At 39.3% G+C, this 20,793-nt stretch overlaps 1 protein-coding gene across 9 annotated transcripts in view; it reads right to left on the bottom strand.

Annotated features, from left to right (window-relative positions):
* Window positions 1–20,793, bottom strand: part of Zfyve9 (zinc finger FYVE-type containing 9) — a 253,330-nt gene that overhangs the window by 23,973 nt on the left and 208,564 nt on the right. For all 9 annotated transcript variants that reach the window (XM_063235181.1, XM_063235177.1, XM_063235182.1 and 6 more), the window contains 3 exons: window positions 8,490–8,652; window positions 4,142–4,247; window positions 898–1,074 (listed from right to left, as the gene is read on the bottom strand). In XM_063235181.1, the coding sequence (XP_063091251.1) occupies window positions 898–1,074; window positions 4,142–4,247; window positions 8,490–8,652 (446 nt within the window). The remainder of the gene's footprint in view (window positions 1–897; window positions 1,075–4,141; window positions 4,248–8,489; window positions 8,653–20,793) is intronic.

Here is a 20,793-nt window from a genome sequence, read left to right as displayed (position 1 = left end):
CACACTCGCTAGCAGTTATAAGCACCAAGGCAGGACCAGGAGGACCTGCTGAAGGCATCCAGAATCCAAAAGAAATGTAAGAAGATTAACAGTGCTTGGCCTCTGGAGAAACTGGAAAAGGTATTGAGCTTGGGAAATGAAGACTGGGTTGTTATTATGAAGAGCATGGAAAAATGGTAAGAAGACAGGGCCACTCGGCAATAGGAGATCTAAACTGACAGAACACTTAGTGTACTAGAGAAACAGTTCAATTCTTAGCCACAAACTAGCACGGAAATGCTGTTAGAACCACCTGACTAAGGCATGGACAGCTGCAAAGTGCAGTTATCAGACGCCTGCTCCAGGAGAATTAAGAAAACAAGATCAGAGCCTGGCTCAGTGGAACATACCTGTAATTCCAGCACTTGAGAGGCTAAGGCAGGAGGATTACTGAACAACTGAGGTCACTTTGAGCTAAATACTGAATTAAAAGGCCAGCCTGAACTACAGAGCTATAGAGCGAGACACTATCAAAACCAACCCAAACCAAACCAAGCCAAAAAAAATTAGTGATGCTGTGGGACCTGCCCTGTAAGGGAATGTTAAAAGCGTAGGGCAGATGCCAGTTATAGTGTGGCATTAGGTCCTCACATGACCTCCTCAGCCCACGCAAAGAAGAAAGGAGACTCCCCGGAGTATAGGCAGGTAGAGGCCACTGTCCCAATGGCTCTTAGAGTGTCTGACCAAGCAACGTGCTTGGGTGAATTACTCTTAGGGAGAATCAGAATGCTCCACCTGCTCAGATCAGAAGGTCTATGGAGTATAGATATGGAGTATCTAGTATAATTCAGAAAAACATATATAATGCATAGACACCACCCAAGAACAGCTTCATAAGCCGCCCAAGATCTTCCTTACCTGATCTGAGTCAAGTGTCACACGCAATCCCAATTTTGTCATTCCATCTTCCTTTAGAAGCTTCAAGTGGGGGCAGAGAGCGAGGCAAAAGGCCTTGGCAACATGCTCAGTCAGTCTGCTGTGGTCTGCGGGGTCACTCAGGCAGTTATGCTGGTCATCACTTTCCAGGAAAAATACCTGTTTCCCAAACAAGAGAAACTTATTACTTGGGCCAGACTTTGGAAAATAAAAGTAGGTTGGCTCACTGTATAAAAGTATCCTGATTTTCTAAGATGTGCAAGATACTGTGCAGTACAAGATGTCATAGTCCTTGGGCTATGAAAAATGAGATTTTGTGGAAACAATCCCTGCTCTCAGTCCTGTGCCCACACAAACAGAGTGGCAGTACCTGTGTTTCCACAAACCTACATCATCAAGGATACCTTCTCCTCAGAACCCAAAATGCTTACATTTTTGCACTGGCACTTCTAGAAGGTAATACGTATGTACAGACAGTTTTCTTAACAAGTGACCTACAAGTTCCACCCTAAACTGGGGGTGGTAATCCACACCTGTAACCCTAGGATTCTAGGAGGCTGAGGCAAGAGGACCACATATTTGAGCCCAATCTAAACAACTAAGCAAGACCCTGTCTCAAATAGAAAACAGGGCAAAGAGAATGGTTCACTGTGAAGGCCCTCACTTCAATTCTCCAGTACCACAAGGAAAAAAAATAAAAACCACCAGAATGCTTCTGACAGAGTATGACCCAGACCCTTCGGTTCAGAGTATTCATGAAGGAAAAGAGGCTCACTCAAGTATGCAGAAGCCCAGCCCAGAAAGCAAGTCTTCTGCATTTTGTGCAGAGCTTTGCCCACCATGTGGCCCTAGCACAGTGCAGACCAGAGCTGTGTCTGTGTGTGCATGGGCAAAAGCACAGCAATCCTGGAGCAGAGACCTGAAGCCTAACTGCACAGAACAAATTAGTCAAAGGATTTGTATTGTTTTTGTTGTTGGTAGTGGTGCCATGTGATGGTGGTGTGTGTGTTCTGATACAGGGACTCACTATGTTGTCCATGCAGCCCTCAAACTCCTGGATTTGGGTGACCTCTCTCAGTCTCCCAAGGAGCTGAGACATTGGTATGCAAGCTATCACACCAGGTTTTCAAAGAACTATTACTACTACTATTTTCTTTTCTCCCTCCCCCTATCTTTTCCTGTTTTTCCATTGCCCCCCCCCCTTTGAGACTGGGTCTCAACTTTGTAATTAAGATTGGACTCAAACTAGCAGCAATACTTTTGCTTCAGCCTCCTGCATGCTGGCATTACAGGTATGTACCAACATACCTAACTTCAAAGGATCTCTAATGCCTAACTTGCCTCTGTAAACAATGGAAAGTATCTATCCTCTATATTATAAAGAGTAACAACATGAAGTCACCATATAAAAAAACAATGAAATATACACCAAAGCCCAGCTTCCTGCTCAATAAGAGGCATCATACCAAGAATAATAACCAAAGGGACAGCTCCATGGCCACACCTGGAGGCTTTGGGGAGACTGGCAGCATGAAAGGATGGCAAGAGCTTTGGAGGAGGCGGCAGGAGAGCAGTTGGCCCCTGCTCCACCAAGGAGCTCCACCAAGGAGCGGCAGCCCCCCAACCAACTGAATGGCTGCAGAGCACATGTTTCAGACTTTGTACTGCTCAAAATGCAAAGCAAATAACTAAAATCAGCTGCATGTGAACACGGAGCAAGGTACGAATGATGAGTACCTGAAACCACCATCCACACCCAGGCTGTGCCCCCCACACTGTCACCAAGAGGCTTACACCTTTCTGCCCTGCACTTCCTTATGTGTAAAGTGGGAGAAACAGAAGTCACAAAATTACAAAAACTAACACTTAAAGCTGAAAGGAACCCTAGACATCTCCCAATGCAGTCTTTTATTTTACAGTTACATCTGAGATTCAAAGGATTTAAGATATCTAGGTCTACCTATTTACTCTTTAAGAATAAACTTTCTGATCTGTGTGATTTATACACACACATGAGGTGGCACAGAAATTAATGTAAACTCAGAAAAGGACTGAGCTCTCAAGGAAGTCAGTAGAAAAATAAAGACATCAGAATTGTAGCTGGAGGTGCAACTGTCAAAGGCCTGCCTCAAGATAAAGATGTAATGACTAAGCCTATGTGTTTCCCCAAGGGACAAGTAGTGACTCCCAACTATATATAACTGGTTATCAACTGGTCTAGTAAAGTCCAGATAGCATCACTCACCCAGGCTTCCCCCAAAATGTACCCTTTCCATGTGCCCTTGCTACACGACCCCCTTCATTACTGAAGCTAAGCAGATGTACTTATCTTCCTGGTTGAACACATTTTGATGCACGCTGTATCCACCTCATAGTTTTGCTCTATAAAACATTCTTAGAGAAGTACCCTTGGTAGCAATCTACCTGTAGGCGCCTTCCTGCCTCTCACGAGCTATTATTCCCCAGTAAACTGTTCCTACTTCACTTCCTTTGTCGTTTGGAATTCATTCTTTGATTTTAGGGGGACATGAACTCGGTGTATTTGACATCTAGCAGGTTGGGAGTTACATTTCTCTTCTTACAACCATCATTCCCAGAGTGGCCCCTAACACAGCCTTCCTGTTAAGGTGCAACTTAGTTTAGTGGAAAAAAGCTTAGGAGTTGGCCAGATACATGTTTGCCTTATAAATTTTGACAAGATACTTAGTTTCTGAGCTTTTTAAAAAAACTTTATTTTATTGGTAGTACAGATTAATGGGTTTCACTTTGGAAAATTCGTACACATACATAACATGCTTTATGAGCTTTAATTTTCTTATTGTGAAGTAAGTCTCTTCATAGAGACCATGATATTGTGAGAGATTTAACTGTGAATGCCTCCTGACTGATCTAGCTTTCTGAAGAACACACTAAAGATATATACCACTCAAGAAACGCACCTCTTTTCAATCCTAATGCAATTAAGTCCCTAAAAGCTAGTTTACCAGGAAGCAGACACAGCTTACAGGAGGCTGCACTTGCCATCACGTCTTCCTAGTGACCTGAGATATACCAGAGTGAATTACAGCACAGTAGGTCAATAAGGAGACTTTTATTTTTTAGATATGGATATATAAATTGTTTAAATATTCCAGAATGCGCCAGCTGTCATTCCGGAATGTGGTTCTCAACCTAGCCAAGAGCTGTGGTCAAAGCAGGCCAAAGATGCCAGGTTTTACTTCCTTACCTCTGTCCATCTGATGACTTTTCCATTTGCTTTATACTCTGAGCCATGGAAGATCTTCACATTTGTTATAGACTCCATGGACTTCCCATCTATAGGACTTTCGACACTGAAACAGAAAGAAAATGACAAGTCTTCTCAAGTCTTCCTGCTAATTACATTAGGTGCCTGCCTCACTGCCCACGCCTCATTACAGCAAGAAGCCACTGCTCACAAATGAAGAGAGGCCTAACAGAAGGGCCCACACACTAAAGTAAATCAGAACACACACAGACACACAGACACACACACACACAAAGGGGACATTTCTCCAGGAGCTGGCACCTTTCCCTACTCCTACCCCTCCAAAAAAAAGGTGGCCTGTAAGCCCAACTCCTGATTCTCCTGCCTTAGCCTCAGACTACAGGCATGTGTCTCCAGGCTGAGCTCAGGAGCTGGCGCTCCTAATGAAAGCAAATATAGTCAAACCTGCTCTGCCAGCATCTCTTCTTTCTGTGAATGCACAGCCACTCAGTCATCTCCCTTCTGCTCCTGCCTCTCTAACACTCACTGTGTAATATTCATCATATGTTTGCAATCTGCCTTACAAATGAACTTGCCAAGGACAGGGAGCACGATATAATCACTTCTGGGGGCTGCATTTCCATTACTGACCCAATGTTGGGAACTTGGGAGTTCAATGAATGTTTATTAAAAATTACTCAGACAAGTGTGCTAATTACAACAGTGCTAGTGTAAACTGATAAACCAGTGCTTCTGTATTTACCATAACAAATTCCCTTCAGTACTATGTTATCACTCCTGGACTCCAAGTAAGTTAACTATGTGGTAAGGGTGTGAAATGACTGACACAAAGGTTCTAGACTCTTCCTGACTACTTTCAAACCTGTTTGGTCTTGATTCTCTGTATGTTAAAAGACAAATTAAACATCAGGCATTCACTTCATTCACTCAAAATTATGTTGACCAACATAAGAAAGTTCTAACTCATCAGGAACAATATAAAAAAAAAAAACAGGGACAAAAATGGCACTCCAAGGGCCGGGGTGGAGCTCAGTGTAGAACACATGCTCAGCATAATCTCCACCCATGTTCAGTCTCCTGCCCTCCACCCACCCCCGCCCAAAGGCACCCTCAGTTGACCAGCATACTTTGAGGCAAAACATTCAGGACAAGCTGGAAACATCGTATTTATACAGTACCAAGTGAACTCCTGAGGGCCAGCAAGTGCCCTGGTCATTTGGTCCTGTTTTCTAAGGCCTGTCATAGGTAGCTACTGTAGGGAGAGGTAGTCTGTTGTTATCAGTTACTGACACCTTTGGGCACCAGATTTTCTGATTAAGCACTATTTGTTCCTATCAATTATGTCCATTTCCTACTATGAGAGAGTTAAACACAAGCTGATTTTTAAAATGAATTTTTTGGGGCTGGGGATTTAGCTCAGCGGCATAAGCGCCTGCCTTGCAAGTGTGCGGTTGTGAGTTCGATCCCTGGTACCAATAAAAACGAAAAAGGCAAAAAAAAAAAGAATTCTTCAGTGAAAAATAGGAAGATAAAAGGTTACCTATAAAATAGGTAAATATATTCATTAATTAGAAACTGCTTGTTTTTGGTTGGGGGATAGCTCAGTGGCAGAGTGTATGTTTAGCATGCTCAAAGCCTTGAGTTTGATAGGGAGGAAGAAAGGAAAACAAAACTGTTTCAATTTAAAAAAAGTTTTAGTTAAACAAATCTGCATGCTATGTGCATTTATAAATGCCTTTTTTTTTTTTTTCTTTCGGTACCAGGGATCAAACTCACAACATCACACTTGCCAGGCAGGCACTTGTGCCACTGAGCTAAATCCCCAGCCCTAAATGCCCTTTCTTTATTCCTAATTCCCTCAGTGTGCAACAGGCCTCCGTCATGGCTGTGTAGCAAAGACCCACTCCTTCTGTCAGGTAAGCTAAAGCACCAGCTACATCTCTGTTGAGTCTTTTGTGAACACTGTCCTGCCACATCTACCATGTTTACTGTTTTCTTCTTTTTAAAATCTTTATATCCTACACAGGAGTTTTTTTGTCATCATCTTTCATACATGGACACATTCACTGATTCGTAACTACAAACCTAGCCTGGACCACTTGTTGGCAGGGACATGGAATTCATGTTCACCTTTTTTTTTTAGTACTGGGGACTGAACCCAGGGCCTCATAGTGTACACATACACTATCACCTGCCTACATCCCTAGCCCCTGGAATTCGATTTCCTATTTCCACCTTTAATATATGTGCTGCCAAAGCGAGCAGTCTTGCATTTCCAGAACTCTGACATATCCTGAATGGACAGATGGGAGGATGGATGAATGAATGGATAGATGGAATATAAAAATGGTTAATACAATGAAGTATGGTATATTTATTGAATCAGTTTATTTAAACATTCACTAGATGCCAGGTAAGTATTTTAGGTGCTGGTGATATAGCAATAAATACAATGGGGAAAAATTTCTGCCCTCATGGAGTTAACATTCCAACAGCAATGTAGGAAAATAGATGAAAATGTTTTATCAGAGTCAGGTATGGTGGTGTATACTTGCAATCCTACACTTGAGAGGCTCAGACAGGATGACTGCAGTGAGTTTGAAGCAGCCTGGGCTACATGATGAGTTCAAGGCCAGCCTAAACTACATAGCAAAACTCACAAAACACAAAAACCAAAATGAAACAAAACAATCAAAAACCAAAACATACACACACACCCTACAAACATACATATATACAAAGAATCACCCAAAAAGTGTATACATACTTCAGGAAAAGAATAATAGTACAATGTTTTCTCAACAGATGGTGTTACCCTCACATGGCCGATCCTAGAGGATGTCCTGTATTGTGGAAAACCCACTACACTGTCGGGCCCTCAGAGAAAACACAGAAAATGCATGTGCAGCAATCTTGATGACCAAGGCTACCCAAGCAACTGTTTGCTGTACTAATAAATGTGTGGAAGCTCATGACCACCACTTTGAGCATCTCTTGTAATTGTAGAGGACAAAAGTAACTTGTATTAACCTCATGATGTCTGAATAAATTTAGTATTAAAATATTTACACAAGTTTTGCTTTTTGTGAAGTGCTTATACATGTTGTGTACACATATGGGTGTATGTGCATGTATGTGTGTGTGTTTACGTTCAGAGTTACAATGATATTGAGATATCTAATGCAGCTCAGGGGGGGCAGAAAATATCAGGAGTAGGAGAGAGAAATGTCTATGACAGATGAGTTGATCAGGAAAGGCCTTACTGAGAAAGTGACATTTTGAAAAGATTTGGAAGAGGAGAGGGAGTGGTTTCTGTGGCTATCTTAGGGAAGAAGGTCAGCTACGAAGGACTGTTGTGTCCAAGTATAAACATCAGTGTTGCTTCTGAGAGATAACAAAATGGAAAAAGGGATGCATGGTTGTGTAGGACCTTATAGGTCATAAATGACTTTGGCTTTTTCCCTGAATGACACTGGAAGCCACTGGTGAGTGAGCAGTGATATTACTCTGACTGTTGCAACTGCATAGTTCTAGTTGGGAGGCAGGAGAAGGCTAAAACTAGAAACAAGGACAATTAGGAACTTCTTGGAATAATCTGGATTAAATGAGAGGGTGGCTGAAACAAGGATGATAGCAGTAGAAGTGGTAAGAAGCAGTATGATTCTGGATATATTTTGGAGTACAGAGAACATGATTTGCTCTTGGATTGAGTCTGGGGTATGAAAGAAAGAATGCAAAAATGATACCAAAGTCTGCACCTGAAGTCACTAGAACAGAACTGCCATACAGTATACTAGGAAAGAGTACAGGATCTGAAGAACAAGGAGGTGATATGAAATCCAATCTTGCCATACTCTAGCTTTATGAACCTGGTAATTTATTTAGTCTTTTGGAACTTGTTTAATTATCTATAAAATGAAATGATAGTAGAAAAATTAGGTATTTCTTTATTGTTTTATTTTCTGAGATAGTGTCTTACCACGGAGTTCATGGCTGGCTTCAAACTCACAATGATCCTCCTCGCTCAGTCTCCCAAATGCTGGGATTACAGGCATGCACCTCCACATCAGGCTAGGTATTTCTATTATCTCAGTAACTTCTGAAGGAATGTTTTTGTTTCATTAATCATTCCCCTTGTCCTTTCCTCAAAGACATATAAAGTGCTTCGGAAATTAAGCTAAGAGACCAGAAATTTAGAACTCTGTGTTACACAGTCCTTTTTCTTAGATGGGCTTTCAGTAAAATTGTAAGACACCAGTGTAGACAGCAGACAAAACCCAGAGCTGGTCCCCTAGGTGCCACAAAGGGTGAGGTTGGCTGCATTTACCCCTTGTTAATGTTCTTGTCGTCATCCACCCAGTGGATGTGGATGTGCTCCTGGGGGTCCTCTGCATCTGCCTTCCCACAGGTGATGGTGAAGTCCTTCATCTCTCGAAGTGCCTGCCTCAATGAATCCATGTTCTCAGCAGTCATCTGGACCATGACGCCATCTAAGAATCAGCACCAAGATAAGACAGATGGAAGTAGTGTGAAGCCAGGGAAGGGGCAGATGAAACCCAGCACCTGAATCCAGCCAATCCTTCTGATACTAAATGCAAAATTTTGCTCTGCTCTCACAGGCTGACAGACACAAGGAGATTTTGTTGAGCAGCATCTCTTTACTCTTGGAAAAGGTTGTGAGAACAAACATTAAGACACTGTTTAAACACTTGCCTGTTGATTTCATTTCAGACACAATTAAAAGATTCTCCTGGACAACTCAAAGGAAAAACTTAAAAATGGTCACTTTGCTCTTTTGGTTTCATGCAGCACTTTGTTTCTGTTGCACCTCTTGCATTTACCATGCTCTGATCATTTGTTTGTATCTCTATCTCACCTTACTAAGGGCATCTAGCATACTGTCGAATGCCCAGTGTATGCCCATTAAACCACCAAAAAAACAAGACTAGTAGGCTATGGAATAAATCCATTTATTGACAGCCAGTAAGGCAAACCTACAACAGAGTTTCATATGGGCCCCACAGCCCAGATGGTAACCACTTTTTGGCAGCTGGTTACCTCAGTCAAAATGAGGATAAAGTTGTCACTGCTGAGCAATCACCTTGGTTCACTGATAACAGGTTTTTGTCTGCTGAGATAAATATCTAAAGAACCTCAATAAAAATGTTATAAACAGGCAGTCAGCCAAGTGTTCTATTGAAATACACCATGAAATGCAAGACCCAAGAAATTTCCACCCATAGATATAAACATGCAACTTTTAATAGCACTGCTCTGCATTTGTGAGGATCTGTGTCAGTTAAATTTATCATTTTACCAACATTTAAAGGGTGTTCTTTAATCACTTTGTAAAGACACAATTTTAACAATCATCTACACTTGATCATAGTCATGTCTGTTCAACTCCTAAATTTCTGCCTTTTTTTTTTCTTGTTTGTTTTTGGGTACAGTGCCTCCCTATGTTGTCTAGCCTGACCTCAGACTTCTGAGCCCAAGTGCTCTCATCTCTGCTTCCCCAGTGTCTGGCATGCACACCTACTTAATAATTTTTAAAAAAAATATTTAAATTATTTATCACAAAAAGTATCAATGAAGAGGGATTTGGGCTTAAAATCATTAGAATAAAACCAGCATACAGTGGGAAAGAGAACAGGACTGGACCTACAAAGAGGTGATTTTATTTTATTTTTTTTTATTTTATAGAAAAAAAAACTTCACATGAAAATAATAGGAGAGTAACAATAGCTAATACATTGCATTTGTCATCTTTAAAAGAGCTGCTCAGGATATAAGATGTGGGCATAATTTCTCCAATCAATATTAACACAAAAATTCCTTTTTAATGAACTAAGAGACTAACTGACTTGTGTTTTTCCCTTTTACCCATCCGAGTTCCTTTTTCCTTTTGAAGTTTCTGCCCATTTCACAGTATCTATTATATACTTTGGACCTCACCCTTCTGATTCCTCATGCTAGGAAGACGACACAATGTCTACATAAGTGACTGTGACTTATTTCACTTACTGAATATGGTCTCAAGTTGCATTCACTTACCCCTAAAAGTCTCAGATTTATCCTTCTTTATGGCCTTGTACACAATCACTTTTTTATCCACTCCTCAGTTCATGGGCATCTGTATTGTTACCAAGATCTGGCTATTTAGAAACTGTGCTGCTATAAACATGGATGCACATATATCACAGTGCTATGATGTTTTTAATTCTTCTGGGAAAATACCCAGAAGGGGATTAACTGGGTTGAATGGGACCTCTATTCCCAGGCTTCTGAGGAATCTCCACACTGCTTTCCACAGTCTATCCTGCTACAGTGGAGAAGGGTCCTTCATCCCCACAACCCCTCGAGCACTTGTTATTGGTTGATTTCTTTAACTTTATTTTTATTTTGAAGAGAATAAAACCAAGCAACATAGAACAACAGAGTCAATAAAAACAAAACAATAAACAATTGTAAGACTTTAAAACAAGATAAAAGCAAATCAATGGCATAATGCCTTTTGTTATCTTCAAAATAACTGCCTATACCATCAGATATAATACAAATAAAACAGAACAAAATAAAACCAACCAAAACAAAACAATGAAAGCAAAGCAAGACTTCAAAACAAGATAATAGGAAATCAATAATGGCTACCATAATTTTGTTATCTTTGAAATTGTCCAAGGTATCAAATAGAATAAAATCAAACAAACCAAAACAGAATAAAACTAAACAGAATATGAAAACAATTCAGCATTTCAAAAAAATTATTGCATAACAATGGCTAATACCTTCCCTTTTTAGACATTTCCTCCTCTTTCACTTTTACAATATCTATTGGGCATTTTGGATCCCATTAATTCCTTTAGTTTTATAATAGGGAAACAAGACGATGTTCACCCATGTGACTCTGAACCATTTCAGCCATGAACGTGATCTCAAGTTGCACACATTTACCTACAATAGCCTCATAATTATCTTTCTTCATAGCTGAGTAGTTTTCCATTGTATAAAAATGCCATGTCTTTCTTATCTGTTCTGCAGATGGGCAAGCTACCCCCACTTCTTTCTGGTTCCCTGTCACATAGAGGATTGATCTCTCTCCTTTGATTTTCAGTCTACTGACCCCCTTTCAGGTTAAATGTGTTCTTTATACAAAGCATATTGATGGACTCTGTCTCCTGACCCACTCTGCCTGGGTTTCTTTCTATTGGTGAACTGAGGCCATCTATACTAGTGGTTATGGCTAACGTGCACTGCCTCATCTCTGCCATGCTATTTTCCTGCCATTGGCTGCTTACTTTTCCCCTCCATTCCACTGTCTGCCCTATTCAGTAATGCCCCTCTGCCGCTGTTCCCAGAATTGTGGTCATTTTTTTCTCTCTCTCTAGAATGTCCTTCAGTATTCTTTATAGGGTTGGCTTGGTGGTCTTGAATTCCTTGTTCTTTGTCTTGGAAATATCTTGTTTTTCTATTTACTTTGAAAGATAATTTTTCAGGGTGCATCAGTCTGGGCTGGAAGTTGTTTTCTATCAGGACTTAAAAATACTTCACTCCAAGCTCTTCTTGACTTGATGATTTTGTTGAGAAGTTTGCTGTGATTCTGATTGGTTTTCCTTTATATGGGATCTGTTTCTTTTCTCTAACAGCTTTTAATATTCTGTTCCTTTGCTGAATTTCTGGGACATTATTTATATATCTGGGTGTAGATTTATTTTGATTATGGCTAGCTAGAGTTTATATGCCTCACTTATCTGTATGCCAGATCCTTTCTCATGCTTGGGAAACTTTCTGCTATTACTTCTGTAAATAGACTTTTTATGTCATTTGTGTTAATCCTTGCTTTTCTGCTGACACCTATTATTCTTACTTTTCTTCGTGTCATCTTGCAGCCATCAAATTGTTACTTCCAGGTTCTTTGTTATTTTTAACAGATCCTTCCTTTTACAATAGCTAGCTGCCATCCTGTCTTCAAGGTCTGAAAGTCTATCTTCAGCTTCTTTCAAGCAGCTTAGCCAGCTTTAAGTGCAGTTTTTAATATCCTGGATATCTCTTTGAATCTGTTCCATGTATTCTAAATCTTACTTGTATTGTTCATTCAAGGTTTCCCTGATTTTCCTGTGCTCCACTATTTTTTGTATTTGTGTCATCTTTAGAGATGCTTAGCAATTCTTTATGTTTTTCATTTTTTCTTTTATCTGAGATAGTATTTCTGTTCTAATTTCTTTATAGCCTCATGAAGTTGTTTCTTTATATTGCCATCACTTTAGAAACTTCAGGTATGCAACTCCCAACCTCTTCCATGTTTACATTTCCTGGACTTGCTCTGCATGAGTTGGAGGCCAGAGAATGCCTTTTGCTTCTTCATCTTGACATATTCCTGGGTTCTTCCAGAGAAGTGGGTCGTGGGGTCCCAGGCACTTCCTGCGTTGGCTACAATTTCTCAGAAGCCTGACTGGTTCTCCTGAACTGTGCTGGCTATGAGTATCTGGTGGTGGCCACTGGGCGCATGGCGCGGGGCTGGCTGCTGCTTTTCCCACCCTGCACTGGCTACCGGCAGCAAGAAGTGTCCCAGATGGCGGCTGGTGTGTGTGCAGGAGCAAGGCTGGCCACTGCGCTGGTTACATTGGGAAGCCTGGTTGATTTCTTGATCATTGTCATTCTTTCCAGGATGAGATACAATCTTGCTGTTGTTTTAATTTGTATTTCTTGAATGACCAGTGATGTTGAATGTTTTTTAAAAACTATTTTTATGTTGAACATTTTTTCATAGATTTATTTACTGTTTGTATTTTTTCATCTGAAAAGTGTATATTGATCTCAGCTGCCCACTTTTGGATTGGGTCATTGAATTTAGGGAGGGGGTCTGATATTTTAGTGCATTATTTGGTCTGCACAGAGATCTTTTGTCTGAAGGACAACTGGCTAGAATCAGTTCACACTGTGAGTTGTCTTTTCACTTTGTTGGTTCCTTCTGCTGTGCAAAAACTTTTTTAAGATTTTAAGATGAGACCCCAGCTATTGATTCTTTCAGACACTTCCCATGAAGTCTGGGTTTTGTTTATGAACTCTCTACCTGCACCTACGTCTTCACAATTTATACCTACCTTCTCTTCTCCACGACTTCTATCTACTTTCTCTACCAGTAGAGTCAGTGTTACTGTTTTAATATTTAGTTCTTTGATGCATTTTGACTTTAGTTTAGTACATGGTGATGGACATGGGTCAATTTTTAGTCTTTGGGGTGTAAAGAGCCACTTTTTCCAGCACCATTTTATTTATTTATTTGTTATTTACTTAGTTTTACATCTCATTTTATTAGTTTTAAGCGTTTGATTGTGCTTTTTGTGTGTGTGTGGTACTGGGGATCGAACTCACGACCTGGCACTTGCTAGCCAGACACTTATGCTGCTGAGTTAAATCCCAAGCCTGATGGTGCTATTTTTAAAGAGAAAATAAAATGATAAAAAATTTCAAAACAAAATAGAGGTTAATAATGTTTAATACATTGCATTTTGCTATCATTAAATTAGTTATTCAGTGTATGAGATATCATTTAATTATACAAATAATATTTTATTATTCACACAAATCTTTCTTTTCAATGCACTAAGATAAAGTAGTAGTATAGTATTAGTAGTTTATATATATAATTTCTTTCATATTCTCACACTAGAGAAACAATATAATGTTTACACATGCAAGTCTGATTTCACTTACAAGTATGGTCTATAGTTGTATCTGTTTATCTATAAAAGTGTGCATATAAAAGTGTGGCTGCGTAGTACTCCACTGTACCAAAAAAAAATCTTTTTAATCCATTCTTTGGTTAATAGGCATTTAGGTTGATTCCAAGATCAAGCAATTACAAACTGTGCTGTTATAAACATGGATGAACAAGTCTTTCTGTGATATGATATTGTTAATTCTTCTGGGAATTCGCCAGAAGAGGAATAGCTGGCTCAAACAAAACCTTCAATTCTAGTTTGTTGAGGAATCTCCACAATGGTTTCCACAGTGGCTGCACCAGTCTACACTCCCATTAACAGTGGAAAAAGGTTCTTTTTCTCCCACAGCCCCTCCAGCATTTGTTATTGGTTGATTTCTTGAAAATAGCCACTCTTTCTGGGATGAGGTGGAACCTCAGTGCTGTTTTAATTAACATATTTCGAATGACCAGTGATGTTGAACATTTTTTCATATATTTATTTGCTGTTTTTATTTCTTCATTTGAGAAGTGTGTACCCCTGCTTTTTTCTTGGTTTCTGTAGCACAGTATTGTTTTCTACCCTTTGGCTTTCAGTCTATGAATTTGTTTGAATTAAATGTTTTCATCCATTGTTGGATCTTGCTTTTTGATCTAGTCTGCAAGTGTGTGTCTTTTGATTGGTGAATTGAGACCATTAAAATCGATAGTTATAACTAATATGTATTGAATTATCCTTGTGATGTTATTTTGCTGTTGTTGGAACACCATTTTTTTGTCCCTCTGTTTAACTGTTTGCCTTGCCTGGTGGGTTCCTTCTGTTGTTCATGGAGCTGTTGTTCTTATTATGTCTTTCTAGATTGTCCTTCACACCATTTTGGGGTGCTGGCTTGGTAGACATCAATTTTCACAGCTGTTCTTTGTCATGGAAAGAATTTAATCCTACATCAGTTTTGAAAGATAATTTTGTGGGGTACACCAATCTGGGTTGAATGTTGTTTTCCTTTAAAACTTGAAATACTTTACTCTTAAGTTCTCCTTGACTTCAGAGTTTGTTGAGAATTCACCTGTGATTCTGATGGGCTTTCTTGAATAGGTGATTTGTTTCATTTTCCTAACAGCTTTTAAGATTCTATTCTTAAGCTTTTGATAAGGTCCAACACTGATTCATGATAAGAACCCTACAGAAAATCAGAAGGTCTTTACCTCAATATCGAGGTCTTTACCTCAATATGATAAAAGCCATCCCTGACAAACCAACAGCAAGCATCATATTAAACTGCAAAAAACTGAAAACCTTTACCCTAAAATCAGGAACAAGACAAGGATGTCCATTATCGCCACTCCTATCAATATAGTGCTGGAAATACTAGCCAGACCAATTAAACAAGAGAGAAATAAAAGGAATAAATACAGGAAAAGAAGAAGTTAAATTATCATTTGCAGATGACATGATACTTTATATAGAAGACCCCCAAAACTCCATGGAAAGACTCCTACATATAATAACTAAATTCAATAATGTAGCTGGGCACAAAGTTAATACTCAAAAGTCAACAGCTTTCCTAAACATAAACAACAAACTTACTGAAACAGAAGTAAAAGAAGCCACATCCTTCACCCTAGCAGCCAAAAAATCAAATACTTAGGAATCAATCTAACAAAAGAAGGAAAAGATCTGTTTAGGGAAAATTACAATACCCTGAAACAGAAATCGAAGAGGACCTCAGAAAATGGAAAGACATCCCTTGTTCATGGACGGGAAGAACAAATATTGTGAAAATGGCCATTCTCCCAAAATTATTATACAGATTTAATGCAATTCCAATCAAAATACCACCAGCATGCCTCATAGACCTAAAGAAATCATTCCTAAAATTCATCTGGAACAAGAAAAGACCTAGAATAGCAAAGGCAATTCTGAGCAACAAAGGCAAGGCAGGAGACATCACAGTCCCTGACCTGAAGTTATACTACAAAGCTACTGTAATAAATTTAGTATGGCACTGGAATAAAAACAGACCTGAAGAGATCAGTAGAATAGATTAGAAGACACAAATACAACTACAAATACACTCAGCCCCCTTATCTTTGACAAAGGGGCCAAACATGTTTACTGGAAGGAAGATAAACTGGCTCTCTTTATGCTGAAAACTAAAACTAGACCTATGCCTATCACCACGTACTAACCCTAAGTCAAAACAGATCAAAGATCTAAACATTAAAACAGAAACACTAAATCTACTGGAAGACCAAGTAGGTACAAATCTTGACAACATAGAAGTAGGCAGAGAGTTCATGTACAAAAATCAAACCACACGGGAAATACTTTCCAGAATCAGTAACTGGGATCTTGTCTTATTAAAAAGTTTCCGCATGTCAAAAGAAATCTCCAACAGAGTGAAAAGGAAACCCATGAATTTTGAAAAAAAATCTTAGCCAACTGTCCCTCAGAAAAAGGACTTCTGTCTAGAACATATAAAGAAATTTTAAAAATCAGATCCCTGAAATTCAAAGACCCAATCAAAAAATGGGCATCTCAGATGAATACACAGTCCTCAGATAAAGAAATATAAATGGCAAATATATAAATGAAAAAGTTCGGCATTATTGGTCATTACAGAAATGCAAATTAAAACCACAATAAGATTCCATCTCATGGGGGCTGGGGATTTAACTCAGCGGCATAAGTGCCTGCCTTGCAAGCAGGCAGTCGTGAGTTCGATCCCTGGTACCGGTAAAAATGAAAAAGACAAAAAAAAAAAAAAAAAAAAAAAGATTCCATCTCATTCCAGAAAGAAAGGCCAGGAACAAGAAAATTTCCAACAACAAATGCTGGAGAGGCTGTGGAGAAAAATGAACACTTCCACACTTTTGGTAGGAGTGTAGACTCTATGGAGGTCAGTCTGGAGGTTTCTCAAAAAGCTATGCATGAAGTCCCATTTGACTCAACTATCCATTTCTGGGCATATTCCCAGAAGAACTGAAAACGTCATACCACGTTGATATATGTGCACCCATATTTATAGCAGCACAATTTGTAATAGCCAGCTCTTGGAAACAACCTAAATGTCCATCAACTGTGAAATGGATAAAAACGATGTGGTACTTTTATGCAATGGAGTACTACTCAGCTATAAGGATTACTCACATTGAGATATCTATAAGTAAACGGATGCAACTTGAGAATATACTCTAAGTGAAATAAATCAAACTCACATCTGTAAATACTGTATAGTCTCCCTAATGTAAGAAATGGTAAGAGTGCGTAAGATACAAAATTCTCAATAAATATTGTGAAAGGATAAGAATCTGCTCGAAGGGGGACAAGTAGTATCTCAGGGAAAAGGAGGGGGAAAAAGGAAGGGAAAAGAAAAATATATTTGTATAAACACACTTAAGATAGTGTTGATGATTGTGCTACAAATTCTATTAGCTCATGGAACAAAACAGTTAACATTCACAGGATTGGATCAATTTTGCATGTTTGTACCTGGTGATCTGAAGAACTCTTTTGAAGATCACTATGTAAAATAATAACCTTAGTTACATTCCTACCACCTTGTTTTGAAGGCCTATATCCATCATTGTTTTGGGTTCCTTGCTATCATTATGTCTTTTTTGTTTCTTGTTTTTCTAGTAATTTGTTTTATTTTTCCTTCTAATGCAAAAAGGATAGATGCACATGTAGAGGCTTACACAGATATGCCTTATATATGCCTAGAACTTCTCTTAAACAGTTTACAAGAATTGACTGTATTATACGTGATGAAATCAACAATTACTTTGAAAAAAAAGAGACATTATGGTATCCATTACTGATTCCCTATCATCATGCTGTGAAATCCAGTAATGCTTTTATTCTCTGTTCAGAGCAGTTTTAGTCTGCTTTATACTGTTTAATTTCAACATACATGAAGATATAGACAGCTATTTTGAAGAGAACAAGAGACATTATGGTAGTCATTGTTGATTTTCCTATTGTCTGGTTTTGAAGGCCTGTAATGCCTTCATTACTCTGTTTTGATCAGTTTTTTATTTTTTTGTACCAGGAAATGAATTCAGAACTTTGCACTTGCCAGGCATGAGCTTACGCCGCTAAGCTTTGATCAATTTTATACTATTTTGGGGCTGGGGGTTTAGCTCAGTGGCATAAGTACCTGCCTTGCAAGCAGGTGGTCATGAGTTCGATCCCCAGTACCAATAAAAATGAAAAAAGACAAAAAAAAAAAAAAAAAGAAAACAAATTTTATACTATTTTGTTTTGTATGAATTCATTGTGTGAAAAAACAACTATTTAGAAGAAAGCAAGAGACATTATGGTAGCCACTATTGATCCCCTGTTGTCTTGCTTTGAAATCTGTGTCACTTACATTGTTTTCTTATGGATCTCCATTGTTCTGTTTTGTTTTACCCTCTTTTTTTTTTAAAAAAGATTCTATTCCTGTGCTGAATTTCTGGAATCTTGACTCTGATATACCTGGCTGTAAATTTTTTTTGATTGTGCATAACTGGAGTTTTATATGCCTCACTTATATATGTATGTCAATTTCTTTTCCTCTTATAGGGAAGTTTCTGTCATGACATTTGTGAACAGCTGTTTTTAATATCACTTGTGGGATCTCCTGCTTTTTCACTGACTCCAGTCAATCTTAAGTTATTCTTCTTTGTCTCATCTAGCAGCTGATGGATTGATTTCTCATGATCCTTTGCTATTTTTGAGAAATCTTTCTTTTCATTATTACTAACCACAAACCTGTCTTCAATATCTGAGATCCTGTCCTTACATTGGCTTACTATGTTTTGAATACTTTAATTGAATTTTTATTCTCCTGGATATCTGCTTGAATATGCCTTATGGATTCCATTTCCTTGTTATGCTGAGCATTTGCAGCTTTCATGATTTTCTGAACCTTGTCCATTTTTCTGTCTGTACCTGCTATAGCATCGCAAGCATGGTTTTATTTTGACACCATCTCTACAGTTGTCTGAGAGATTTCTGATTTGATTTTTTCCAGAGCATCATTCAACTTGCTCTGTTGTCACCACTTCAGACAGGACAGAAGGGAGGCTTTCAGACTGCCCACCGTGTATGCCTGTGGTGAACTGTATGTCTGGGGTGGCATCTTTTTCAAATGTCTTTTTCATTTTCTTTTCTTAGTTTAATTCCTGGGGTGATGCTTGTAAATTGCCTATAATGGGTTGATTTATTGCTAATATTTAGGACCGTTAGGTAATAACTACTTCTCTGAGGTACCTTTCAGGTATGCTGTTTTTGGGTTTTGAGTCTGTTGGAAGATCTGAGCTCTTCAATTTATTGGAGACAAGAAGCTGTTGCTCATTTGACCTAGTCCCTGGTTCATCGGGCACCGTGCCAAAGTATTTTTGTGACCCTTAGTAAATCTCAGTCATGGAATACTAGGACCAACAAGTGTTTAGAACAATCGTGTCACTTCTGGCTATAGTGGTACCAATAGCATCAAACACAGCCTAGAGAATGACAAATTGAGTTAACCATTAATTTGCCACTTTTAAACATATGAACTACGTTTGCAGTTATATAACAAAATATAAAACTAATCAGTATATGAATCCTTAATATCGTCAATTTTTCCCTCAGGGGTTAAAATTTAAAATGAGTTAAGGAGAAAATAGAGGAGTGGAAGAGGAGGAAGAGGAGGTTGCAGGATGAAGGTGGGTCACATTATATTTAGAAACTGGTACAGAAGACTGACGGGAAAGAGAAGGAAGAGATAAGAACAACAAAACAGAACAGAACCGAAGTGCAACCATGAAGAGGCTAGAAACTACCTTCACACTCATATAAAAACAAGATCAAACAATGAAGGAGAAAAAAATGAAAACAAAAAGCAAAAAACACAAACAAACCCACCAGCACAATGAAAAAAAAACAAATGAGAGAGGGAAGAAAAACAAAGGCAAACGCCACTTCCAGTTTGTTTCTGTCCTCGCTGGCGGACAACCTATGGAGACAGAGTTCTGATCTGTGCCGATCTATCCCAGCAAGCCATCAGTAGCTTTCTGATGGAGCAGTGGATAATCTCAGTGAGCCTGCACTTTCTGGCTGGGACCAGACTCATTCATTTTGCCACAGACCAGGAACCTTCCCTGCATCTGAGCATAGCTGGGAGCTGCTGCTGGCTGGAGCTAGCAGCAGTTCTGAGTTCTGATGTCAGCCGGCCATCTCCACGTTGGCTCCTGGCCAGTCACTCTGTCCCACAGGAGAACTAAGCCCTCCGTGTTCACTGCCAGCTAGTATAGTCCTTTACATCCGCTGCTTTCCTTCACTTTGTGTCTCTCTGTGGAGGCCTCTGGAGTTACCAGCCATCACTGGGGGTCTGCAGGTTTGGGGCCATTCCTCTCATGCAGTGAGTCCATTTTCAGGGAAAGTGGTGGCAGTGCCACCTTCCTCTTTGTTCAAGTTTCTCGCTTGACTCTCATTTCCTGCTTCAGACTCTTCCTGGGTCCAGGGGACTCACTTTCCTCCTTCTTGTCTTCCTCATGATGCTATTTTCTAGTGTCTGGATAATGACTCTTTGAGAGGCTCTTTCTCCACTATTTACTGCTCCACCATCTTGGTCTCTGTCCCCCTCCAGCACTATTTATTGAATAGACTGTCTTTCTTCCACTGAACATGTTTGGCTCCTTTGTCAAAGATAAGGTGGCTAAGGGTGTTTCTAGTTGTATCTGCGTCTTGTAATCTGTTCCACTGGTCCTTAGGTCTGGTAGCTGTTTTTTTTCCCAGTACTATACTGATTTTATCACAGTAGCTTTGTAGTAGAATCTCAAGCCAGGAACTATGATGCCTCCTGCCTTGCCTTTGTTGCTGAGGGTTGACTTTGCTATTCCAGGTCTCTTCTGATTCCAGAGGAATTTCAGGAGGTGATTTTGTCTTTTTCTTTTTTTT

This window comes from Cavia porcellus, unplaced genomic scaffold (genome assembly GCF_034190915.1).
Source record: "Cavia porcellus strain 051 isolate PalLab524CR breed Dunkin Hartley unplaced genomic scaffold, mCavPor4.1 scaffold_25, whole genome shotgun sequence".
Taxonomy (NCBI): Eukaryota; Metazoa; Chordata; class Mammalia; order Rodentia; family Caviidae; genus Cavia; species Cavia porcellus.
This window is presented reverse-complemented; position numbering and strand designations above follow the sequence as displayed.